The sequence below is a fragment of the Cricetulus griseus genome (genome assembly GCF_003668045.3).
Source record: "Cricetulus griseus strain 17A/GY chromosome 1 unlocalized genomic scaffold, alternate assembly CriGri-PICRH-1.0 chr1_0, whole genome shotgun sequence".
Classification (NCBI taxonomy): Eukaryota; Metazoa; Chordata; class Mammalia; order Rodentia; family Cricetidae; genus Cricetulus; species Cricetulus griseus.
In genome coordinates, this window is record NW_023276806.1 from 12,668,276 (window position 1) to 12,696,098 (window position 27,823).

The 27,823-nt window shown below is 38.3% G+C and overlaps 1 protein-coding gene across 2 annotated transcripts in view; it reads left to right on the plus strand.

Annotated features, from left to right (window-relative positions):
* The first annotated feature begins 120 nt into the window (after window positions 1–120).
* The window catches only part of Spata1 (spermatogenesis associated 1), a 36,217-nt gene continuing 8,514 nt past the window's right edge, over window positions 121–27,823 (plus strand). Inside the window, exons 1-10 of one of the 2 annotated variants that reach the window (XM_027395923.2) lie at window positions 121–2,371; window positions 5,113–5,282; window positions 8,590–8,696; window positions 10,097–10,214; window positions 11,240–11,293; window positions 11,387–11,597; window positions 20,139–20,238; window positions 20,779–20,845; window positions 24,034–24,142; window positions 24,791–24,916. In XM_027395923.2, the coding sequence (XP_027251724.2) occupies window positions 5,247–5,282; window positions 8,590–8,696; window positions 10,097–10,214; window positions 11,240–11,293; window positions 11,387–11,597; window positions 20,139–20,238; window positions 20,779–20,845; window positions 24,034–24,142; window positions 24,791–24,916 (928 nt within the window). In that variant the 5' untranslated portion in view covers window positions 121–2,371; window positions 5,113–5,246. Of the gene's footprint in view, window positions 2,372–4,398; window positions 5,283–8,589; window positions 8,697–10,096; window positions 10,215–11,239; window positions 11,294–11,386; window positions 11,598–20,138; window positions 20,239–20,778; window positions 20,846–24,033; window positions 24,143–24,790; window positions 24,917–27,823 lie in introns of those variants that run through there. The other variant, XM_035452039.1, reaches the window with a different exon arrangement.

The window sequence follows — 27,823 nt, forward strand, 5'->3', positions numbered from 1 at the left end:
CCCGGGGGCCCGCCGGGCGCGAGCCGAGGAGAAGGGCGCGAGCGGCCGGTGGGCGCGGCGGCGACGGGGGCGGTGCGGCCGACGCCCGGGCCGCCGCCTTCCGCCTCTCAGGCTGGTTCGGGGCGAGGTAAGGCGGAAGCGCGTCCTCACGGAGGGGCCGGGGACCCCGCGGCCGGGGCAGGGGCAGGGGCAGGGGCAGGGGCCGGCCCCGCTCGCCCGCTCGCCGGGAGGGCGCAGGGCCCGTAACCGCCCGGGGCCGCCGGCGAGCCGCTCGCCCGGGAACGCGTCCCCGGCCGGGCCTGCGCCTCCCAGTAAGCTGTGGCGTTGGGGGACGCCCGCGCCTCGCGTCTCCCGATCGCTGACCTCGTGGGGGGTTCGGGAGAAGACACTGCAGTGAGTTGTAAGTTAGGTCAGGCTCCGGTGTCCCGGGTGAGACCTAGCAGCTAAAGACGCGAGTTTCTTCCCCAGAGCAGTTTGACCTCACTAGTGAGGAAGGAAAAGAAACCTCAGCCCACACACACATGGCATTGCTGAGCAGTTAACAGCACTTCACGGAAATGTGCACTGTGGTCTGAATCTGTTGTGCTGCTCGCCCTGGTAACCCCCGGCCAGCGCGTCAAGCTGCCAGGGTCAGAAAGCTTCCTGCGAATGAGACGCAATGAAATTCTATGCGTAAAGAATGTGAAAGTGAGGACAGACAGACATCTGAGAGGACTGAGGACCTGAGTTGAGGTCCCAGCACCCAGGCTGGCACTCAAGCGCCAGTACTCCAGCTCCAGGGGCACTGTGGCCGCCTTCTAGATTCTGGAGACCTCTGCTTTCCCATCCGCCCGGACCGCATTCACACGCAGTTTAAAAACACAACAACAACAGCAGCAGCAGCAGCAAAAGACTACTGTTTGGTTGAGACACGGTCTCACTTTGTAGCTCTGGCTAGCCTGAAACTATGTAGACCAGACTGGCCACAAACTCACAGAGATCCAGCCGCAGTTGCCTTCCAGGTGCTGTGATTAAAGGCTTGCTCCACCAAAATAAGTGAATGGACGAACGAATATGAAAGGTAACACAAACGTTTTACCGTGTGCCTTGAGGCTGGAATGTCAACGAAGAGTTCTAAGATAAAATGTGCAACTTAAGGAATGTTCGACTTCAGTTGCAATAATGTGTAAGAACTATGGGATGTTAGTGCTGGGAGACATTTCACTCCTAAGTAAATGATGAGGAATAAACAGTTTATTTCGTCTTGGTCTCAGGAAGTTTCTTCTTTTTCTTTCTCCAAACTATTGAGCTAGGAAACCACAGAGTGTATTGCCGTCTCAAACACCAGATGTTATCTTAGTTTTTATAGTACGTCTAATAAGCAGAACGTAGAAGGGAGGAGAAACAAACCCCTTTAAGTTCATTTGCATCTGAAGCTATGGGCGCTAAATGCAGTTCATGTATTAACATCTCCTAATAAAAGCTAGCTTGTTAATCTTCTACAATGTTCTAAAATATTTCAAAGGCTTTCCCATTTTAGATTATTAAAGATCGACTTCGTTGTCAAAAGTAAACCTATTAACAATAAATGGCAAGAAAGCACAAGCAAGAAATCTTGGTGTTTTGTGTTTTGTCAGCAGACACTTCCAGTTTAAATTCACCTAGCTCACACACCTTACTCAACTTTCACTCATTGGGTTTGAGTTCAATATTGAATAAATAAAATACTTCCAAGATTCACAAACCTTTGTAGTTTAACCAAAAGCCAGGAGATCTTAAAGTGAGTTTCTCAATGAGTTTACATTCCTTGTGGATTCCACCATGGAGTGGTGAGCACACTGGACTCACAAGTTTACATTATTCTGCCTTATAGTAGCTACAGAAATTGAAGTTTGCATAAAACTTGCTTCTAGAAAAACCACAACTTAGGTTTACCAGTTTTTAATCCTATTATATACATGTAATGCCTTTCTTTCCATGGCTTGGCTCATATAGTGACATAATAATTTTCATAATTGAATATGGAACTTCTAAGGAAATTTCGTTAAAAGAATTTTAGCCAGTAAGAAGTTGGGTCATAAAACTTGTGTTTTTAGCTCAACAACTATGCATGTTATCACCCATTTTCAGGGAATAGAGTGTTAAATATTCTTACTCTGAAATGTTATACCTATTTTCCTTCTACCTAACCTCATGCTATGGGTTCTATCCTAAATACACTCAAAAGGCCTAAGCTGTGGCGTTGGGGGACACAAGCTGAAGCTTGATTGCCTGCCTGTGATGCTATTGGAAGACTGGGTCCTTAGCAAGTGAGGCCTAGTGGAAGGAAGGGGAGCACAGCTCTGATGGAGCCAGTGGGGCTTGCCTCCTCCTCACTCTTTCCTGTCAAAAGGTGAGCAGCTCCTTTGTTTTGTGTCCCTGCCATGATGCACTGTGCTGCCAGAGGGCCAAAACAGCAGGTCCAGATTTCATTCTTTAATCAGTTTTCAGGGTTTATAGGCTCTGGGGCGTCCTTGGGCACTTTATTCAGCTAACACAAATTACCTTTTAGGAATTTAGAACTTTATTAGGTTGCCTATGAACTAGGCAGGACAAAACTCTCAAAACAAATAGAACCTGAATTTATCCTGATCAGAGAGACCTGTGTCAAGAAGTATTCCCATCATCTGGCTTAAGGTTGACTATATTGTGATTTCTCTTACTTCCTGAATAAAGGTATTGTCATTTTGTAAATGAATTTAAGAATGGAAAAGGGTCTTCTTTCTTGTCAGATTTAAGGCACTGAGACATAGGCCACGATGAATGGTCTTGTACACTATAGAGGACTAGAACCTGCTTTTCTAGTGCCCAGACCATTTGATTGCTTTGTGTGGGGTTCTGCTATATTTAAATATGGCCTATATCAAACTCCCAATTTTAGTGGTTACTTAGGATTGCTAGTTCACTGAGTATCTCTTTGTATAAGCTACTATTAAATCAAACAATTACTAAAAATTTCTTAAATCTTTATTTGCCCTAAAGCATACCAGAAATTATTAAAATTTGATTTTAACTCTATACCTGAGTCCCAAAGTTATTTTTAAAGATCTCTGTAGTCTTTTTCTGTTAAGACCAGATGTGGCCTTGGGATAGTTTCCAGTAACTTACTTTATTTTATATTTTTAGCAGGTTGTTCTGGGGGCTCAAACCTAAGGCCCTTCCACACACTGTGCAGGTGATCCTCTACTGCACTGCACCCCCAGCTTAAACCACTCACTTTTAGATGAATTGGTAACCATTTATTGGAATTAGTATGCAATATAAGGTTGATTGTCCATTCTTGGCAGAAAGGTTGCAAAGCAAATTTTTGCAGTACATGAGAGATTATATTAGAATTGTAAGTCTTCTTTGCATATCAAATCTCCTTTTGTTTGAGTTGTTGGCATTACTTTGTCCATTAGCTAATTATTATAAATAAATAATTTGAAAATTCCAACTGTTATGTTAGGATTCAGTACGTGAAATGATTTGGTTAGGATCAACTCCAAATTCTAATCATGCCTAAATTTCAATTTAAACTTATTAATTGATTTAATAACAGAGTCAAGTTAGTCAAACATTGGGTTAGTATAATGAAGATAACATAGACAAATTGATTCTGTGTGAAAAACCCCAAATTAGACCTATCCCACACATGGGCCAAACTGGGAGAAAAATCCAAGGTTCAGGACCTCAGCAACAAAATTTTTGGCCTTTATTGCTTATAAGTAGGTTCAGCTATGTATGTATCTCCTCTGTTTGCCTGCTGTAGTCAATTTGCTTAGTCAGTCTGTTCTTACAGTCTGCTTGTAAATCTCAATAAATTAAAGCTTTCTCATAGTATGAGCATTTCTTATGCCTATGATAACTGCTTCATGGCTTTTTTCTCTAGATTCAGTTTGATTCAAAAGATTGTGTAGCTCACAAAATAATATTTAACTTTGATACTGTTAAAAAACAATCAGTGGTATCTAGTAGTATTTCATAAGTACAATGTCAGAAGAGTTTTGAAATTTGACTTAAATTACTACTTGGAGTGTAAAGTGTAAAGCAATGCTTTGAATTACTAAAAAGCATTTGTTGTGTTAGTATTTTTAACTTAGTGTATGCATCATCTAGGATTGGCCAGTTTTGAAAATTGCTTTTTAGAATAATATTTCAACTGCCCTGGTTTTTCAATCTTATATTTATGATATATATTTAATTTTATCATTCATTATTATGAATTGCCATAAATTTTATAAGGAAAACCACAGGAAATAATCCAAAAAAAATAATATTTAAAAACTAGTTGGGTTTTGTTGTTGTTGTTGTTTTTGTTTTTTTGATTTTTGAGACAGGGTTCTCTGTATTGCTTTGGAGCCTGTCCTGAAACTCACTGTGTAGACTAGGCTGACCTTGAACTCACAGATATCTGCCTGCCTCTGCCTCCCGAGTGCTGGGATTAAAACTGTTCGCCACCAATACCTGGCCCAAGACTAGTATTTTCAACTAGAATGATTGCTTACATTTATTCTATGTCCTAAAAAATAGTTATAAGAAAAAGAGTTTTCATCATTCAATGGCCATCAATATACATTCAGGCTTTCCCCTTGTAAAAATATATTTCTACATTATGTATAAAATTTTGACCTATAAAAATGAATTGTTTAGTAAACCATGTGCTTGTCAAAAAGCCATCATAATGTAATTAACAGTTTATTACCCTTGACTGGCATGGGGCTCCATTATAAGTTGAAAATAAAATGCATTTATTTCAACTTAATGTACTGAATTTTGTAGCTTAGCAAGAGTGCTCTCTGCTGTCATCTGTAACTGACAGAAGAGCTGTGGCTTACTGTTAATGCCTAGCATTCCAAGAAACTATCCAGCCACATATTGTTAGTTCAAGAAGAGACAACAATTCTACAATTCAAGGACAGTATCACGTCCACACCATCCTAAGTTGAGGAAGATGTCTCTACAAAGTGTACATTTTCTTAGAACCACCAGACTACTTAGTGTTTAATGTCTTTTTAAATGAGGATAATAAGATTGCATACATTTCTAAGCTTATATTTTAGGTTTGTATTAAAGCCTTTATGTTTTTCTTTTTTTACTCTTTGAACACATCAGAGACCAGAAATAGCTGGAATGCTATCTTAAGCCAAAAATCTATTTAAACACTTATTTAATGCTGCTTAAATGAAGAAAGATATATAAAACATCCAAACTCCACCTGGTAACTATCTATTGAGACACTGGTCAATATGTCACTCAATCCAAGTCGACCTTCTTCATCAGAGGTAAGAAAACCAGGCCTACCATTGATTGTGAAAAAATAGGAATGACATAAAATGTAAGATGCTGATTCTACCATGATCCCAACTTCTCATATCACATTCTCAGATTATGTGATTATGCTTCTTGCATCTCTACCCACTTTCTCTATTATGACCAGCAAAAAAAACCAAAAAACAAAAAAAAACAGTAAAAAGAGTCTTATCACTCTTTTTACTGTTTCTCAACTGGTGATGCTCTCCAGACTTAGCGTAACTTTTATAGGACACAGGATCACTCTGACCTCATAGTTTGGACATTTGTTATCTCCTTGTTAAACAACAACCCTAGTGAATATATTTTCCACCTATCTTCCTGAAGACTTGAGGAAGAATATGTAAGTATAAGGACCATTTTCACTTTAAATTCATGACCATGAGTCTCAAGTGGAGTGTTTGCTGGAAGGTTTTCATGCTATGTGTTACTTACTGACTAATTGTTTTGTACAAGCATTTTGTACCTCCTTAAACTACCAACAACTTCCTGTTCTTGATCTACCCCAATTGTGCTCCCACTTTTCACAAGCCTGCTCTTGTTAAATTCACCTCTTTATCAGGAAATTTATTAGTTAGTTCTTCTAAACATACATGATCTGATTGAGTACAACAGCTGACATCATTAGCCCTTCTCTTCCTTGATAGTATTCCTTCACATTGCTTCTTTTGTTTGGTGAGACATGGTTTCCCTGTGTAACAGCCCAATCTGATATGAAGTCATGATACCATATTTACTTTATTCTGTCAATAAAGAGAGGGCATGACAGACATGGTGGTGAATACTGGTAATCCTATCACTTGGGAGACAGAGGCAGGAAGATGGAGAGTTAAAGTCTATCCTCACTGTTCAGTGAGTTCTTGGCTAGTGTAGGCTGTATGAGATCCTGCCTAAAAAAGGAAAGAAGAAAGAATAAACATGGGAAAATGTTAACTTTTATGTAAATTGTAGATATTTAAACATTTGTGATAATTTAGAAGGACTTTAAAGAGAGAGAAGATCTGATATCATCATGCTACTTTGAAATCTAATCCAAAAGGAAAAAAATATGAGACCTATATAGATATCTTTTAATGTGTTTCGGTTTTGGTTTTGGTTTAGTTTGTTGATTGGTTGGCTGGTTTTTCGAGACAGGGTTTCTCTGTATAGCCCTGGCTGTCCTAGAACTTTCTCTGTAACCAGACTGGACTCAAACTCACAGAGCTATGCCTGCCTCTGCCTTCCAAGTGCTAGGATTAAAGGTTTGTGCCATCACTGCCCAGGTTAATGTGTTTTTAAATGGTTAATGGTTTTAATGAAAAATATTGTTGAGTTATTTGCTATTAAGACAGGAGTATAATGTAGGGGAAGCTGTAGCCACGCCTTCTTAGGGGCTGGCTACAGGTGTGCCTTACCAGGCTTGTGAGGGCGTGGTCAGAGTGACGTAGTGGGACTGCGTTTTTCGGTTTCGGGCTCTCTTTGCTTCTTGCTGTACAGACCTCTACCACGCCAGCTGGCTAGGTTGCTCTGTAAGTAAGGCTTTTCCCTATTAAATACCCTTATATTTCTACCTGACTCTGTATTGGTAATTTCCCACTATAGTATAATATTAGAATAAGGTGGTATTTTGAAAGAATATAATATTTAACTTACACATTTAAAATGTTCAATTTTTCAGCCATTAAAATTATAAAAAAATTACATGTGTTCCTTTTAAACATGAATATAGACACTTATTCAGGAAATATTAATATGTTTGTTAGATAAAGTCATAATTAACTTATTTCTAACTAGGGAATAGCATTTAAATGTTCTGTTCTTAAAAATTAGCATATGCCAAACATCCAAGTCATTGGTAATGTTTAATCATCAATAGTATAGGCATGATTTATTTGGTTTCTAAAACATCTTAAGCAAAACCTTCAGTTAAGAACCATTTTACTCCTATTAAAACTACTAATTTTGATAACATCTTATTCAAATGTTTTTAAAGATGTGTGTGTGTGTGTGTGTGTGTGTGTGTGTGTGTGTGTGTGTGTGTGTGTATCCAAGAGGACAGTGTTGGATCGCCAGAAACGGGAGATACAGGCATGTGGATGCTGGAAACCAAACTTGGATCCCCTTGAAGAGCAACAAGTTCTCTTAACCACTGAGCTGTCTCTCTGGCTCCTTATTCAAAAGTTTAAAGTTCCCAGATATTTACTGTTTCAGTTAAGAGTTTAATTAGTTAAGTCCTTTGACTGTTAATGTGTAGTGGATATCAACCTTTCCTAGACTAAAGAACATGAGACTCTGCTATAATTACTGTTTTTGTTGTAATAATCCAAATTTTAAATGGGATACTAATTAGAGACATAGGTCATTGAGTAAGTTTTTCTCTTTTTTTTTTTTTTAAGTATGTAGTTTGGCACAAGCACAAACAAGCTAAACTAATAGTCAGCCCTACATCAAGAATAGATTCTTCCTAGATCTCCAGGGAACACACATGCTCCCCAAACCACAGTATTAGCTTTTTGATTGCCACTGTGGGGCTGCAATCCCCAAAACTCTTAAGAGGCGGACAGTATACAAAGGGTAAGGATTCTATGAGGTCACTTTAAAGAAACTGAGAATGTAGGATGGAGGTGAGGGATAAAAGCTAGCAATAAGAAAACACCATCTCCATTTCTGACTTATGATCAGAGTTTGGGGAAGAAACCACAAAGGGGGCAAAAAGAAGCCCCTGAAAACAGCACAAGATATAGGGCAAGGGATGGATGAGGAAGGCAAGGCTCTCAAGCACAGTCAAAGAAGAAACTTGAGGAGCTAAAAGTCAAGGCTGTGAGGAAGGCCCCCTGACCGCAGATGAAATTAAGAAGTCTGGCAAAAATAAGCTATCTCTGTACTGAAGGAAGTAGTGAATTCCTATTTAAACATTTGGATTCCCTGCCAGAACATCTTTTGACACTTAAAGACACAACAAAGTGTTACCCTGGAGCCTGTTAAACTTCTGTTGGGAGGGAGGGAGAAAGGAAGAAAAAGGAAGGAAGGAAAAATACTGTCTAATATTCTTACTGGATGCCACAGAAAGAATGTCATTTATCAAAGGTGTTGAGTGAGCTGTGAACCAACAGGTATTATTTCAAAGGAAAATGTGCACCAAGTATCAAGTGGTCAACTTAACAAATTTTTGTATTGCCATTTGTTCATATGAGTTCATACATTCTATATTTCAGTTGTGTTTATCTAATTTAAAATTGTATAATAAATTGATTCTTTTTCTACTTTAGAAAAATTTTAACTGCTATTTTTCTTATTCAGTTGGTGGAACTTCATGTTTTTTATGTCCCTGAAGGATCGTGGAACTATAAATTAAATACTATTTCAATAGAAGTTATTAACAAATGTATTTCTGCTGGATTTATAAGGCAAGTGTTTTATAGCCATGAAAATTGAAAATCTTCTAAATGAAAAATGCCTTGTTGATTTGAAGATCCATTCCTAGTTCAATAAACGCTGTTACTAAGCAGTACTGTGTAATTCGAGTGAAGTAGGTCAGGAGCAGAGCAGGGTGATAATGAACTACCAGGTGTAATCCCCAGAGATGCAATAAACACATAAGCTTTAACATTGCTGGAGGAACAGACTTCACCTACTCAGAATACTTCTAATGCTCAGAAAACTGTATAATTTATTTCTAAGATTATACACAAAAGTAACAGAAATTATCTAAAACTCAAAACCAGTTAAACTGTGAACAGTAATTGATGAGGCCTTTATAATTGTTTTAAGGAATAAAACTATAGGGTGGTCTGTTTCATTCAAATAGTCATGACACTATGTGATCTGGCTCTTTGTTTTCCCCTTGAGGGTATCTCACCCCTTAAAATTCCCCATCACTTTTCCCAGTCACACTGATTCCCTTCTGTTCTAAAACACATTACATATAGTTATTATACACAGTCCTGAGCTGCTGAGATTGCTCAACAACTAAGAGTACTTACCACACACGTCTAGCGACATGAGTTCAGTTCCTGGAACCCACATAAATGTGGAAGGGGAGAACCAATGCCACAAAGTATCCTTTGATCTTTCTACACTGTGGTATGCACACCCATACACAATTGATGGTGGATGTCCTTCTGTATGCTGTGAATATGTGTTTCTCTTATTGATTGATGAATAAATGCTGATTGGTCAGTAGCCAGGCAGGAAGTATAGGCAGGGCTACCAGACTAGGAGAAGGCTGGGAAGAGGGAGGTAGAGAGGAGCCACTGGGGAGACACCATGTAACTACTGGGAAGGTAGGATCCAGGGCATTCTCTGGTAAGATGAGGCCATGTGGAAATACATAGATTAATGTTGCAGGTTAATAATTGAGAGAGAGCTAGCCAGCAAGAAGCCTAAGCCATTGGCCAAACAGTTTATAATTCTTATAAGCCTCTGTGTGTTTATTTGGGATTAAACAGCTGCAGGACCAGATGGGACAGAAACTCCATCTTCACACAATAATAATATTTTTGGGAAAACATATAAATTCCAAGTTTTTTTTAAATCATAAAACTTGGATGTAGATTAGAAAAACAGACATTTCCTTTTCAATACAAAAATCATTTTAATCCATATTCATTTGTACAATTCTAAAAGATAGATTTTTAATCATGTTTTGAAAACTAATCGCTTGAAACAAAAAGCTGGAGGCAGTACAGAAACATAAGACATTAAATTATATTTAATGCACTAAATTAGTATTTACATTTAACTGACTTGACCTGCTGATTGATTAATATATTCAAAATGTATTTAAAACAATATCATGGTATTTCAGAGTATCACCTCAACTTACTTTACAAGCTTTGAGGGAGCGCCTTGGTGAGTTTCTTGGTGTAGATGCTGTTGCAGAAAAGTTTTTATTTCTGAAATGCATTGGAAATAACTTAGCTGTGGTAAGTTTTCTTGCTTCTTCCTTCTAAGTAAAGTCTACATTATCAAATTACATTTCTTAAATGTTTATAAAATCAGTTCCTTCACATACTATGGAATAATTTAGGTGAAACTCTAAAACGTTTGTAATATTTATTAGCATTTTACTGCATATAATGATAACATGGAGCCTGCCCTTACAGTGCACTCAGTGTAGTGGTCAGAGTAAATTATGGAACATGAATAATTCAGATGTCATACTTTATATAGTGAAGAAAGTGAGATTTTCCATAAGAAAAAGAGGGTAGGTGAGGGATACTGAGGGAAAAATGATACTCAGTCTTGGATATGGAAAGATATTATTTGATCTTGTAAAGAATGAAGGGTGAGACAAGATTTCTGAGCAAAGGCAATGGTGAGGGAAGTAGAAAGTCAGGCAACCCAGAAAGAATAGATTATCTTTTGTTATATTAACTGTGCCGAGAAGCAGGAAGGGCAAGGTAGAGAACCAATTAAAAAGTACACTCTGAAGGTCTTGAATGCCAGATGAATATTTAGTGATTTTTTTCTGAAGCCTTGGAGTTTTTGAGCAAATGAATAGCATGATTAGATCCTTTAATAAAAATTACTTTACCCTCATTGAGAAGTGGGAAGACATTGTGGGCACAGATTATAGCCAGTTACATGATCTGAGCAAGTTACTTAATTCTTTATGCCTCTATATCCCTATCTGTAAATTAGAGATGATGTTCATATCCATCTCATGAAATTGAAAAGATTAACTGAGCTAATTTATGTACTGCACACAGAATAGTACCAGACACACACTGATTCCCATGGAAATGATTACCATAATTATTATTAAAAGACATAGAATTTGGCTTATGTTTGGTTCAGTGACTAGAAGTAGGATTGGATTCTACAGTTTCTGTGATCTAGCAACAGTTACTATTTTATTGATATGCTGTATGTCTTCCATAGAAAATCACAGAAAAATATTGAAAAATAATATCAAAGATTTAATTTTTTCTTATGAATTTAAATCTAGGTGAAGGAAAAGCAAGAATCAGAACTGAAACTCAAATCATTTGCTCCTCCATATGTATGTACTACGATCTTAAGCTTAACTGATTTTAAAACTGAAAGTAGATTTTGTTGGTTTGACTTTATATAAAAAAAATTTCCTGTGTTTTAGGCTCTTCAACCAGAATTATATTTGCTTCCTGTAATAGATCACTTAGGAAATGTTTATTCAGCATCATCAACAGTTACTTTAGATGAACAGCACAGTAATAATGATGCTACAACAGAGATTAATGGAACAATCCACAGACCAGATAGTATAACTTTATCCAAGGATGAACCTGGAGATCCAAGTGTGTTGGAAAATACTTGGAAAGAAGAAGGTGATTGCAACTAAATGGGAAAACAAAGAGTTTATTATATGTAGTAAATATGAGCTGTCAAGCCAATGTGTGTGAGTTTGGGGCAAATACAACCTTACAAACAGAAGATACAAGGAAATATGTAGTTCAATTGGAGCTTATAAATGTACAGGTGGGAAAGAAAAACAGTGAAATACTCAATTAAAAATGAAATAAGGGCCAGGGAGGCAACTCAGAATGTAATGTGTTAGACTTCAAACATAAGGACTCTAATTCAGCACACAGTATCCACATTAAAAAAATAAACAAACAAAAGCTGGGCATGATGGTATGCACTTACTTGGACCCCAGCACTGGGGAGTCAGAGACAGGTGGAGCCTTGAGATTTACTAGCCTACCTAGACTGGCCTGCTTGGTGAGCTGTAAGCCAGGGAGAGACCCTGTCTCAAAAACACAGTGATGGGAGCTGGAGAGGTGACTCAGGTTAAGTGCATTTACTGTTATTGCAGAGGACCTGAGTTTGAATTCTCGCTTCTACATCAGGCTATCACAAATGCCTTTAACTACAGCCTAGATCTGATACCCCCTTGTGGCCTTCTAGGCACCTGGGCTAATGCACATATCCACACAAACACAAAAGCACACACAGAAGTAGTAGAGGGCGCTTGAAGGACATTCAAGATTGACTACACGTGTAGACACACTCAGACACACTGCTGCCCCGACACACACACACACACACACAGTCACATGCATGCAAAGTGGCAGATGACCAAAATGCTTTCATTAAAATGAAAAATAAACAAAGCTGTTTAGAAAAATGTCAGTTGACCATTTTCATCCTATTTCATGGACTAAGAAGATATGCAAGGCAAAACTAAGTATGCTAAGTGTAAGTGAAATGCACCTCTCCCAAACCAGTGGAAACATCCATTACAGCTATAGGGCATTGCATCTGAATTTATCCTACACCAGATGGTATTTCAAACTTATCACTTTGTCTTGAAATTTCCTCTGCTAATATTTAGTATTAGTTGATGTCGTAAGACAGAATCTTCATCTTGGTGCATCTCTCCTTTTCATTCTTGATAGCCTCCTAAACACTAATGGGAACGAACAATGGAAAGCATCGCAGTAACAGGCAGTATTTCTGAGTGGCTCAGGTGGAGCAGCCAATCAAGGAGCAGTTGCTCTGTCTCACATTCTGAGTTGTGTCAGATTTCACACTCTACACCAATTATGGTAACTGCACACAACTTTTTAAAACTTGGTGGGAATGCTAAATTACACATATCTCTCAAAGTCTGTCATTTTGTATTTTACATTTTTGTGTCTCTGTGTATGTGGGGGGTCAGAAAAGAATGGGAGTGGGGTCTTTCCTTCCACCATGCTGGATCCAGAGATTTAAACTCAAGTCGTCAGATTTGACGACTGCCTTTACCAGCCAACCCATCTTCCAGCCTACAGGTGTGGTTCTCAAATGGGCTTAATTTTTGGTGCTTTTCTAGAAAACAAACAAAAAACCCATACAATTTAAATGTGACACTATAATGCATGCTTGTTCTTAAAGTTCCAGTAACTGAAGTGTGTATCAAGAATAAAGATTAATAAAGATTCTACTACTCAGAAGTAATTTGTCAAAATTTTGACATATGTTCCAAATATTATAGTTGAATATGAAATATTTCTGTAAGACCATGTATTTGAAGATTTTGTCCCCAGATGCTGGTTCTGTTTTAGAATATTTGAGGAACCTTTAGGCCATGAGGCTGTGGGGGTGGGAGGTTCAATGTTATAGCTTGATTATGAATGTACTCCACGGCACATGTGTGTAAACACCTGTTCCCCAGCTGGTGGGAGGTCCAGTGTTATAGCCTGATTATGAATGTACTCCACGGCACATGTGTGTAAACACCTGTTCCCCAGCTGGTGGAGTTGTTTTCGGAAGTTGTGGATGTGGGACCTTGTAACAAGTCATCTGTCCCACTAGCTAGGTCCCAGATAATGACATGGAGACTTCTTACTAATTAGGAAAACGTGGCCTTAGCTTAGGCTTGTTTCTAACTAGCTCTTCTAACTTAAATTTACCCATAGTTTTAAATCTATTTTTCCACACTCTCATTAGCTCATCTCCATTATGTCCATCCTGGTCATCCTGCCTTTGGCTGGCTAGCAGCTCTGCCTCCTTCCCAGCATCCTCTCTGCCCAGAAACCCTGCAGAGCTGTTGGCCATTCACCATTTTATTAAACCAACCAGAATGACACATCTTCACAGTGTCCAAAAAGATTAATCCACAACATTTCCTCCTATTTGTCTAAATAAAAAGGAAAGGTATTAACTAACATAGTAAAACTATATACAATAAGAACAGGTAAGAATTGCATTCATAATGTCAAGTCCATTTGTATTTGGCAAATTTAGAGAAAATACTCCATTATCCTATCTTAGTCCAAAGTTTTATACCTAAACCATTTTTTTTCATAATTTGTATTACTATCCTAAAAATACCTTTGTAGTCCTTAAAACATCTTTTTAGATAAACAAATTAAGCTTTTATGCTTCTCAACCTGATTAACTTTAGATCTCTTATGTTTCTTTTCTGAATTTGGTAACAAGGAAAACTGTAAAACTAACTAGTCTTCAATCCCCATCAGAGACCCCAAGAAGGATAAAATGTTACTTGAGTAAACAGGAAATGCAGAGAAAGCAACTTCCAATGACAGAGGACCTATGTCTACGAAATGACAGACCTCTGGCTACCTGGACAGTCACCTCAGGATTCCTCTGTATCATTGTGGAATCCATCTTTGGCCAATGGGCCAGCCTAGAGTATCTGACAGATTTTTCTGTGAAGCAGGAATTTTGATGTATTGTCCTTCGGCAGTTGCCTTCTTTTGTGTCCTCGTTCAGTTTGGACAACATACTGTTAGCAGTTGAGGCAAGGGCAGTTTCTTGACCAGTGACTACCTTTTACCACAAAGAAAACAAACTCCATATGGAGGTTCTTTAACGCCCATCATCCTTTGTTGAAGTAAATTGGTGCTGCCAGGAACAGACGGTGTCTCACTGTCATGAAAAGCCTTGTGTTATTAAAACATTTTAAATGCCATATTCTGTAGGTCTTTGAAGTGTTTGAAGATCACCTATCTATCTAAAATACATTTTTTTGACCTTGAAAACATACCTAACATGACTATAAGTCTGTTTTACATGACTACTAACCTGTATTTCTTTGTTATCATAAATAGCTTTCAAGGACTAAAATTTTATATTACATTTTTTAAATGAACTGCATAGGTACAGTAAGCAATGATAGAAACATATACAGCCTAACAAAAATAACCTTAAATTTGTATCAGTATAAAAAATCCATACCATTGTAAAATATTTGTTGTTCAAAAGTAGACTCAACACTCCACCCATTTTATCCCATGATTTTGGTACTATATTGCCCTTTTCCCTTCAAAAGGAGATCCCTGAATCTAATACTCCTTTGTTTAACTTTCTCTCTGACCATAACTGTAACAAATTGTAATGAACCACCCAAAACCCACCAAATAACCAGAAACCACCCACCCTGCCTCTTGGGAATGTGGGTATTGTATTCTCTAGATTGCTTCCTGTTGTCTGTGGGTGATAGCATGTTTAGTGAACCCAGAGAAATTTGAGATAATGGTCAAGTCCTGGGAAAAGCAGCCATAGTGTTTGTCGTTCCATCTCTGAGCAGTGGGAAAGTGTGAGGCTTATATGCAGCAGTCCTGACTGGAGTAGTCTATGGGGCTGGACGGTCTCATCCAGTAGCTGTACTAGTTTGTTTTTTACTCTTACTATTCTTTCTTTTGCTCTTTATTCTTTTGGGAGGCCTGCAACTCAACTCCCAAATCACACACAGAGGTTTAGTATTACTTATAAATACCTGGACTTAGCTTGGCTTGTTTCTAGCCAGCTTTTCTTAAATTATCCCAACTACCTTTTGCCTCTGGGCTTTTTCCTTTTCTTAAGTCTGTAATCTTACTTTCACTCTTACTATGTATCTTGCTGGGTGGCTGGATGGCTAGGCTCCTGATGTCTTCCTCTCTTTGTTCTATCGTTCTCTTTTTTTTTTTCCAGAGTTCTCCTTATATTTATAATCTCTGCCTGCCAGCCCTGCCTATCCTTTCTCCTGCCTTGCTAGTCGCCGTTCATCTCTTTACTAGTCCATCAGGTGTTTTAGACAGGCAGAGAAGCACAGCTTCACAGAGTTAAACAAATGCAACATAAACAAAAGCAACACATCTTTACATCATTAAACAAATGTTTCATAGCATAAACAAATGTAACACACCTTAAAATAATTTTCCACAAGAAGCAGACTCGAAGCTGTTCTGAATGTAGAACTCTGAGGAAACTGCAAACTCTGAGAGGCTAGATACCCTGGGCCACCCGTTTTAATTGGTGCTTGGTCCCCTTACTCTGAAAACAAACTTTCAAAGGTAACATGTATGTATGTATGTATGTATGTATGTATGTATGTATGTATGTGTGTATGTATTAATATGAGTATGAAATGTACAGTGTGCACAAGTCAGTTAAAGATGATTTTTTGTGTATATTTGATCAGGTAAAATATACATCACGTGTCTTGTAGCTTTTTAAGTTTATTTCTTTATGTCTGTAGCCAAGATTTTCAGGGGGGTCTCCCCCCATCAAATCTGATCTTTATCAACCTTGAATAAATCCACAGCCTTTGATTTTCTGTGGAACAAAAGCATAACATCTTCCCCAAAGCAATATGTTTTCTGACTTCCATTTTAAAGTTAAGGCACTCCTAAAGTATCTAGGCTGGTTTAATTCAGCAATCCCTTCCATAATCCAATGTCTCTCAGCAGCTCTCATTCTCTGTTCATTAGCATTCAAAAATCTCTAAATTCAAACACTACTATACAGGATCCAGAATCTCTTGTCTGTGCATTTTTCACCTTTACATGGTTTATACTTTTTGTATTATTTTATTCTCTCTTTAAAGATTTTATCTTATTATTTATAAACTAGTATCGTTTCACTTTTTAAGCCTACACACATTTTTTAAGCACACTAATCTTTTTTTCCATCTGGATCAGTCTTTGCTGAGCATCTGCAGTGTCCTCTGATCGTGCGAGACAAATCTTTTTTTAGAGATTTTATTTATGTATATAAGTGCTCTAACGGCATGTACTCCTTAATGCCAGAAGAGGGCATCAGATCCCACTATAGTGGGATCCCACCATGTGGTTGCTGGGAATTGAACTCAGGACCCACCAGTGCCCTTAACCACTGTGCCATTTCTTCAGCCCTGTGAGACAAATCTTAAACTGCTCTGTCAGACACTAGCCTGGCTCAGTTTAGTGCATGCCGCTGGCATATGGTGCTGGTGGCTGGCTCCAGCCTTCCGGCAACAGCTGGTAGCCACACTTCAGTATGCCACCAGACTCCAGGACTGGGAAAGAGCGTTCAGCTCCTTGTCCAGAACTTTTCTTAGCTTTCTTAGGCCCTATGTTTGGATATTTAGTCTTACACAATGGATGCCATATGTAGATGAATTTTTCTTTGGGCCACCAGCTCACCAAAAAAAAAAAAAAAAAAAAAAAAAATTACACAGAGACTTATTATTCCGAAAGCTCAGCCTTCAGCTTAGGCTTGTTTCCAACCTAGATTTTTTAGTCCATGTTCTTCTACATGCTCATTACCTCATCTCCATTATACCCATCCTGGTTCTACCACTTCTGGCAGGTGACTCTGCCTTTTTCTTCCCAGCGTCCTCTCTGCCCGGAAATCCTGCCGAGCTATTGGCCATTTAGGGTTTTCTTAAGTCACACAGAGTGACACATCCAAAAGATTAGTCCACAACAGGACCTAGGCCATAGGTGCAGCAGGGTTTGTAAATCAGTTGTGCTTCTACAAGTTCTTGGCTTTCTGGTCATTTCCATGTGACAAGCAAATGCCACCAGAGCCACAAGCCTCCTGTGAAACCATGAACACCACCATGCCTTGCTATCCATGAACTGTGTATCTGTCTCTTCATTGAGAAGTTTGTGTCAATACGCTGCGGTTAGTATAGCAATCCAAAGTTTATGCTTAGCCAAATATATTTTTGAAACTTTCAAGCAGTATATTTTGACTCATCAATTCTATTTGGGTTAGTAATATGGCTATTTATTGTCATAGCAATAAATTTGCATTTGCATTTCTTTTCATCCAACAAGAAGGAATTTATCATTTTTATAAATCATTTAGGTTAATATACAAAGGATTTTTTAGAAATATTCTATTAGTTTATTTTGTGTAGAAGAAAAGACCTAAGATTGTTTCTTTCCTTGTAATTCACCCTGTTAAGTATCCTGAATGTGAATTATCCTTCCTAGAAAAGCTTGGCTGATGAGAACACGAAAAATGTGTGTTTAGCAGGTGTGTTAAAAGGGGGAGAGAGAGACATGGATATCCCTAATATGATTTGAAGTCCAGTACTCCAAAATCCAAATACCCCTAATCTGAAACTTGTTAAATGCTAACAAGAATACCTCCAGAATCCTTCCTTCATGATCATGCTGTGGGTGGAATTTTCAGGGTTTCCTTAGTGGGGTTTGGTTTGTTCAAGCATTTAATACCATATAGCATGAGGAGAGAGGTGGCCATGTGCCTGTGCTTGTATTTCTGGGGAGGTAGGAAAGGGTCTAAGAATCTGGACAAGCTAAAGAATTCAGGGGACAGCGGCAGCCACCTGGAGTGTTGAACTAGAGGACAGGACTGGAGTTCAGTTCTAGAAACACAATTTAGGTAGCAATAAGAAGAATAGACTTAGGCACTAGAGGCCTGATCTAGGAAAATGGCAGTTGGGATTGAAGCTGGGGACTTGTAAGGCTTGGGAGTGTGCTTCAGCACTAACCCGCTTTAGAGAAGGGCGTGGTGAGGTCATGCCTGCTGTGTTCATAGCGCTGGACTAGACGATATTGACTTTTCACTATTGATTAAAAACTCTGTACATTGCTAATACTCTATGCTGTCACATGCCATTTCTGTGCTTAAATAACTCTAAACTTTGCCACCAACAACTCACAGTACAAAACTTAGTTTCACAGTTATTCCCTTTTCTGTGAATCTGTATATTTTCAGGAACAGTCTATAATTTTTCAAGAGTAAACATCAAAATAGATTTAATGTTATGAAGTTACATAAATAATACATGTTGCCCTACTTTGTGCTGATGGCAGAAATGTCAAATATGTCGTATATCCCTACCAGAATGGACCTACAAATCTACAAGGTTTTGCATTATCATTTCTTTGCTGGGGGTAGGTAACCAGAGTGGTGTTTTACTGCTATTTTTAAGCAGCTGTTAATTCCAGTTTTTATTCATTTAACATTAATTAGATCATTTTGAAAAATTCCCATTCACTTGACTTTGTCAATGTCAACTGGGAAAGATGATAGTTAAAATTAAAGAGACATAGCTTCAAGTTGAAAAAAGGTTTTTGTTTGTGTGTGTTGGTATTTTGCCTACATGTATGTCTGTGCACCACATTCATTCAGTGTCCAAGGAGGGCAGAAGAGGGCGTTGGATCCCCTGGGATAAGATTTAACAGGTGGTTGTGAGCCACCATGTGAATGCTGGAAATCAAACCCAGATCCTCTGGAAGAGCAGCCTGTGTTCCTGACTGCTGAGCCATCTCACCAGCCCCCACAAAATGACTTGACAAACATTGTAAAGTGACTTTTAAAATACTAATTTGGCTTACTTGTTTAAATAGATTTTTAAATAATGATTTCTAGGGGAGATAATCTACAAACATCTACATTATCAGTTAGGCCCATGGATCTTTATAAATAGAACATTAGTGCTAATTAAGACATATTTGAAAAAGAACTGTTATTTAAATTTTTCAAAAATTTATTTTTAAATTATTATTTTCTGTGTATGGGTGTTTTGCCTGCATGTATGTCTGGATACCATGTGTATGCCAGTGCCCCAGAGGCCAGAAGAAGACACTAGACCCCTTGGTGGCTGTAAGCTATTAAGTGGGTGCTGGGAATTGAACCTGGATGTTCTGAAAGAGTGGTCAATGATCTTTAACTGCTGTACTATCTCTCCAGCCCCAAGAATTGCTACTTAAACAATGGGAGATTTTATAAATGAAAGTATATATAAAAGTTTCCTTCTATTTTCATATCAGCATTTTCTTAAATAGGTTTCTCCAATCATTTCAAAAGGGTCTTTAGAAAAAAAGTTTTATGAAGACTAAGCTGATAAAACCTAAACTCATCTCCCCTTCCAGATTCATGGTGCAATAGAGAAATATTGTAGAGAAATAGAGAGTAGCCTGTGTGCACACGTGCATCTTGGTGTTGTTGCTGAGGGTGTGTGATCAGTTGAGTTCACTCAAGAATCTTTTAGTCATCTGAACTAATATTTTGTGAAACTCATTCCAGAAAATATGCCTTTGTGTTTGCAAAGTTCATGGGATAAAGTTATAGCATGCATATGAAAACAATGCTCATTTTACTATTTTCTTAATATTTTCCTATGATTTGCCATGCGTGAACATAAGCATCAGCTGAGGAAAGCCAGACTGCACAAAATCACGGTGGGAGTTCCGAGTTGCCAGGGTCACTGGAAGAGTCAAGTAATTGTTTTGGGAATGTAAAAAGGTAATTAGCGCAAATGGCAATTACACATACCCTAATCTGGGGTATAAGGAAAGAAATGTATTTATACAACAATTTAGATTACACTCTTCAGATTAAGCAACAATTGTATAAGCAAAAGAATTGTATTCACAAAAGAATTGATGTTCCTAAAATTTCTAATTATTTTTAACCTTGCCTTAGATCCATAATGGTGTCTTATTTTACTACTCATATTAAATATAGTTTATGTTGACTATTCATGGGTTTGGGAGAAAATTCATAGCCCAGCATGATTTTTTTTAAATAAGAGGTAGAGTCGCACTATGATGCCTGATGCCCAGGCTGGTCTTGAACTCCTAGATTCAAGTAACCCTCTGCTTCATCCAGGGAAAACGTTAGGACTACTGATACAAGCCACCATCTAGATTTGTATTTAAACATCTTCCAAGTTATGTTTGTGTGTATAACATGAAAGCAAACATTCTTATATGGACATTTAGGCACTAATACTCATGGAATCAAGTTTTCACATGACTTTCCAATCTGTCGTTCTCTTTTTAGTCCATCTCTTTGGAAAGAAGAAGAAGATGGTGGTAATACAGGTGTCAACAAACCGCAGGCCAAACCGGTATGATAGGAAAATGCTGATTTCAATGTAGCATTGTAATGGAATAATAATCCAGAAATTAAAATACAAGGTGCAGATTAAATATCTACATTTTTATAATGCCATAAATATATAGTTGTAATATCAGTAGTATCACTTAGTGGTTCTGTGGTGGTTATTATAAAAATATATATCAATTTTTGCTTCTGCTTTTGTGAAGAAATAATATGCCCAAATAAGTGGGATGAAAATGTAATCTACAACAGCTTTTTAGATCATTTTCTTAAATGCTTTCACTGTTTTTTTTTAATCATTTTTATTAGTTCAAATTAGAAACAAGCCTGCTTCATATGTCAATCACTGTTCCCTCTCCCTCCCCTCCTCCCCCGCCCCCCACCAATCCCCCACTCCATCCTCTCTCTGCTCCCCAGGGAGGGTAAGGCCCTCCATAGGGGATCTCCAAAGTCTGTCACATCCCCCATGTGTCCAGGCTGAGAGAGCATCCCTCCACGTGGGATGGGCTCCCAAAGTCCTTTCATATGCCAGTGATAAATACTGATCTACTACCAGAGGCCCCATAGAGTGCCGAGGCCTCCTCACTGATATCCACATTCAGGGGTCTGGATCAGTCCCATACTGGCCTCCCAGCCATCAGTCTAGGGTCCATGAGCTCCCCTTTGTTCAGGGCAGCTGTTTCTGTGGGTTTCACCAGCTGGGTCTTGACCTCTTTGCTCATCACTCCTCCCTCTGTGCAGCTGGTTTCCAGAGTTCAGTTCAGTGTTTAGCAATACTAGATTTACTAATATCTAACTATGAGTATCTATTACCAGGCACTATTATAAGCATTTTACACATATAGATCCATTTGATTCCCTTTCCCCTGCAAACAACAACAAAACCTCATGAGGTAGATATTATTATAAATATTGATTGTTGACTTAATTGGGTTGAAATATGTGGTGATATATCATTTATGATTTAATAAAGATTGCCTGAAGTATCAGAATGCAAAGCCAGCCACACTAGTTAGCTATAAAAGCTAGGCGGTAGTGACACACACCTTTAACCCCAGGACTCAGGAGACAGGCAGACAGATCTCTGTTCAAGGCCACTCAGAGCTACACGGAATTGATCCAGTCTAAAATAGAAACAGCTCACACAAAGGTGATCTCAGAACTTGGGATCCCACACCTTTAATCCCAGGATTTGAGAGGTATGAAAGAAAGAAGCAAAGGATCTCATGAGGCCATTAGTCTCCAGCCACACTGAGGACAGGACAACCCTTTCAGCCCGAGGTAGAGGTTAAGAGCTAGTGGCTGGCTGCTTTGCTTTTCTGATCTTCAGCTTAAACCCCAATCTGGGTTTATATTATTTGTGTTACAGAAATATGCCTAGGAATTAGTAAGGCACATTTCTGAATGAGAGGGTGTTTCCAGAGAGATAAGTGATGAAGATCCTAAGTGGAGACACTACCCTCCAGCATGCTGGGGACCTGTACAGAATACAAGGAGGGAGTGGAAGGAGGGTGCCAGCGGGTAGACATTCTTGCTCTGGTGCCTGGTCACTATGAAGTAAATAGTTTTCTGGGCCACATTATTAGTATTTAGGCACCTGGACTGGCCTGCCTTTGGAGTTCTGACAGGATACGCCCTCAGCTGCTGCCACTGAGTGCCACCTGTGCACATTCACTGGGCTTCCTTTTACCATCCTTCACCCTTAATAAAAAAAAAAAACCCCTCCACTTGAACTCTGTTGCATGGTGTCTTTCTCTCTTGAGCTGCTTTTTAAATTACAACACACACAGTCATGTTGCCACGTGTCCACTTCATCACAGACATATCAGTAATAGAGAAATCCAGCTGTGGACTGAAATCTCTAGAGTGGAAACAAATCCTGCCTGCAGTGATTGTCAGATGCAGGTATGTTCAGTGGCTGAGCAGTTCTCTTCTGTTAACTCAATGGAACTCTTTCTTCTTGGCCATGAGCCCCCAAGAAACACCTCTTCTTTCAAAGCACTCCCCTCTCTTTCAGAAACTGTGTCTGCTCATAACCATTCCCAGTCCTTGCTTTGGGACTCTGTCATTCACAGTGCTATGATTTACCAAATACTGCTTATGGTGAGTCCTGCCTTCTAGAATGGAGCAAGGAGACATTTCCATGCTGTCTATGTATAGTGCTCTGAAATATAAAATGTGCATCTGACTTTGCTTAAATGTGAGCTTCTGGGCACACTGTGGGTTACAGTTCCTGTTTCCACATTTGTGTGTAGATTGCAGGATTCTGTGATCTTGGCTGTACATGTAAGTTATCGGCCTTTTTATGGTATTTGGAAGGCTGTGTAGAGAAATTCTAATTTCTGTTATCGTGTGAAAACTTAAATAAAGCTGTAGAAACAGTGAAACAAAATATGAGCAAGACAGGTAATTTACAAGTAGTATCTAGTAAATTAGAGAATTAAAAATTAGTAGAATTGAAAACCATTCAAGGTCTATAAGCATAATGAGAGAAACATCAACATGGGAAGGCTTGAGTTATTTTATTAAGAACGGGTAAAATATGAAAATTAAGAAAATTGAAACAAGAGTAGGCAAGATGACTCTGCAGGTTAAAGCACTTGATATCAAGCTTGATGTCACCAAGATCCATTTGGTGAAAGAGAGAACTGAGTACTACTGCATGTTGTCCTCTGGACCTCCACAGGCATATAACATACACAGAAACAAGTATATCAATACAGGAGGAGGGAGAGAGAGAGGGGAGAGAAAGAAAAGAAGTTGAGGAAATATAAACAAAAAAAGAGGAAATAGAGCCTGTAAATCTAAGATACAAAACAATATGGTAACATTTTGAAAATGTGATAGACTCATCAATTTTGTTGGCAAATATAAACTATCAAAATTGTCTACGTGAAAAATCAATAGCTATCTTTAACAATTTTAAGAAGCTATTATATTGATTGAATAAAATCAAAAATCTTAGAAGTTCCATACAGAAAGATAGTTCATTTTAAAGCCTTTTTGTATACTGTCTTCATAAAATGTTAAAGTCCTAGTGAAATGGAAAGAGCATGAGAGGTTATCTGTAGCTATACATGCCAAATCGGGTGTCATGAGAAAGGGCATTGCTGGTGTGCTCTAGCAAACACTCGTGGATGGGCTAAAGGGATGCTTCACACTGGTGGTTCTATTCACCCTCATGCCTCCTTACAGGTGGGTGACAAGGAGCACATCACACTACCAGATCTTATTGATTTTCCTTCATTTCCTTCTCAGCGAGTTTCTTCCAGATTAACTGACTCCTCTTTATTAAAAATTGAGAGTAAGTATTTGTAACATCGTAAGTATGGATAATTCTTTGTGAGGCAAGGTTAACTGTGTTAACAAGGAGTTATGGTTTAATGGCCAAAAAGTTTCCATTTACGAATGTTTTTTTAAAGTTGTGGAGGTGGGTGGTGGGATTGGTTATACAATATTGTAAGTAATGTAGTGCCACTTAATTGCACTCAGAAAACAGGCAAATGGCAAATATTGTTACATATTTTACTATAAATTATTTATATATATAAATTATATTAATTTTATGTTGATTACAGTGTATATTAGTCACTAATATTATTTCATTCTCAAATATCCATTTTCTGTGTAAGTTATAAAGCACAGTAACTTTGGGCCCAAAATAAATTTACCAAAAATAAGAAACTAAAAAAATATAAGGATAACTTAGCCTGCCTGACTACCTAGTTTCACACATTTATGTAAATGCAGAAGAAATATACTATTTTATAAATCCAAGCAAATCAAATGTCTCATCTATGTTCTCCATAGTAGTAAGAGCAGAAAGAAAAACATACATTTTGATAAATTTTATTCTTTTTTATACACTTTCAGGTTTGTAAATCTGTCTTTTGGGATATGAACCATCTTTTACCTTTTCAGAATTGATGAGTATGGGTTATAATCTCTCTAGGAGAGAAGATTATTGAACAAATGAAACAAGTAAAAGAAGAAAGAAAATATCTGGAAAGTATTAGAGAAGACCTAATAAAAAAAGTTGAAAAACTATTTGAACAAAATAAATCGAAACGATATCATGGTAAAGTTTATTACACAAATTTTTAACTATAAAGAAAACTAACCCTATATTGTACAAAATTGATACTTTCAGTATAAATAACATAATTATAATTAGTATTTATTGTTATACTTGTTACATTTTAATACATAATTCAAGTACATTAATATAGAAAACAATCATTATTTGACTGTTATACAATGAATGCTTTGTATAAGGTGTTATAAATTAAAATCCAAACATTTTTATATCAAAACTCATTTTAAATTCTTTCACAGATTTATTAAGTGTTTAAGTGTTTAGCATATTTAGACATTGTTGTAAGGGATGAGGAGATATTAAGTGTTATACACACAATCAGGGAAATTGATAACCGAGTTAAGATTAAATGACACATTGTGTTTAGTGCTATTGCAGAGGAACTACACATGTGTACTATAGAAATGTTAAGGAGGAACACGTGACCTGGATGGGAGAGACCAAGGAAGCCTCCCAGAAGGAGTGGATACACTAGGATCCAAGTGTGCCTCTTGGCTCCATGTCTTCTGCCATGCTTCCCCTAGTCATCAACCTGTCTTTCTTTTATTCAAGTCTACTCAGCTCACTGGTTTGATCCCTGCGGGTCATTCAGAATCGTGTGTCACTTACTCTAGAAGCCATCTTTCAGAGTCGTATGTCACTTACTCTAGAGGCCATCTTTCAGAATCGTGTGTCACTTACTCTAGAAGCCATCTTTCAGAGTCGTATGTCACTTACTCTAGAGGCCATCTTTCAGAGTCGTATGTCACTTACTCTAGAGGCCATCTTTCAGAATCGTGTGTCACTTACTCTAGAAGCCATCTTTCAGAGTCGTATGTCACTTACTCTAGAGGCCATCTTTCAGAGTCGTATGTCACTTACTCTAGAGGCCATCTTTCAGAGTCGTATGTCACTTACTCTAGAGGCCATCTTTCAGAATCGTGTGTCACTTACTCTAGAAGCCATCTTTCAGAATCGTGTGTCACTTACTCTAGAAGCCATCTTTCAGAGTCGTGTGTCACTTACTCTAGAGGCCATCTTTGAGTCTTTAAATTGCCCTAGGTGCTTCATTTGGGGATATGTGTGCCTTGCTGCTTTACTAGTACAAATGAGTGAGAGAATATGATTGGAGCTAGTAGGAATGAGGGTGATGCAGCATGGGGCTTTAGCTAGGGTTTCCAGGAAGACATTTCTGAACAGAGATGCCCACATCAGATTAATGAGGTAGGCATTGAAAAAAAAAATCATTCTGCATAAGAGGAACAGTAAATATCAGGCGAAGAGATAAGGATGGCTTTGTGGTAGTCAACCTTGAAAAAAAAGGCCAGTGTAGCTAGAGCATGCTAAATAAAGTGGAATGTAGAAAAAATAAATAAAATTAATCAGCAAACCTAAGTCAAAGAAATTGGATTTTGTTCTAAGTAATGTTAGAAGCCATTGGAGGATTTTAAACTAGGATTTTACATAATCTTAAAAACATTTGGGACCAAGTATGGTGGCACACACCTTTAATCCCAGCACATGGGAGGCAGAGGTGGGCTGAGCTTTGAATTCAAGTCCAGCCTGATCTACACAGTGAGTTCCAGCTCAGCCAAGGCTACACATCGAAACTCTATCTCAAAAAAAAAAAAAAAAAAGGGGGAAGGAAGGAAGAAAGAAAGAAAAAACAATCACAAAAAATAAGGCCTTGTAGTAAAGCTGTCATGTGTTCAAGCCTCAGCACTGTAAAAAAAAAAAAAAATTAAGGAAGATGATAATGACCATTGTGTGGAGTATTGTTTACAGGAGTAGGGGACAGCTCAGATGACAGTGCAGCTTTTACATGATGTCATGCTGACTGTAGTTGTAGAGACAGATGTAGCAGAAGATGAAGAGTGGACTAGTGGAAGCTGCTAGTAGCAGGTAGCAGGACTTGGAGAGAGACCTAATGTGTCTAAAAGGGATAAAGTCAGTTCTAGGACAGAAAGCGTGTGGAGGAGCTTTCTGAGATGGTGAGATGGTTGGTCCAGGCAGGAAGCAGAGCGGTAGATGCTGGTGTTTTGCTGGCTTGCTTTTTTGCAACCCTTTCTATGGTATGCTACCACCCACATCCATGATGGGTCTTCCGTCTTCAATTAATGCTCTCTGGACACCCTCAAAGATACATGCCAGGGGTGTGTCAGGTGATTCCAAAGCCTATCACCGCAATACCCTAACTTCTGGCATGGTTGTTTTTATATCGCTGTGTAGAGATACCAAGACCAAGGCGACTTATAACAAAAAACACTTAATTGGTGGCTTCCTTACAATTTCAGAAGGCTAGTCTGTGATCATAATGGCAGAAAGCAGGCCGGCATGGCACTGGGAAGTAGCTGAGAGCTTATGTCTGATACACAAGCAGGAGTCAGAGAGAGGCTGAGCTGGCATGGACTTTTGAAACATTAAAGTCTACCTCCCTCACCTCCAGTGGTACTTCTCCAGATAAGACCACACCTCCCAATCCTTCTCAAAGTGCTTTACTAACTTCAGACCAAGCATTCAAATTATATGACTCTATGTGGACCATTCTCACTCAAACCAAAGCACTATATTATCTAGCAAACATTTCTCTCAGCTTTAGGTACTTGTAAGTCTGTAAGAGCTAAGAAAAATGAGAGAAGGAAAATGTTTTAAATTGCTGTCTTTTTCTAACTCTAGGATCCTTTCTACCTTAAAACTTCAATGCTTTAACACTGTGGTTCTCAACCTTCCTGACGCTGCGACCCTTTAATACAGTTCGTCACGTTGTAACCCCCAACCATAAAATTATTTCATTGCTACTTCATAACTGTAGTTTTGCTATTGTTAGGAATCACAATATAAATATCTGTGTTTTTCAATCATCCTAGGAGACCCCTGTGAAAGGGGCATTAAACCCCTAAAGGGGTCACG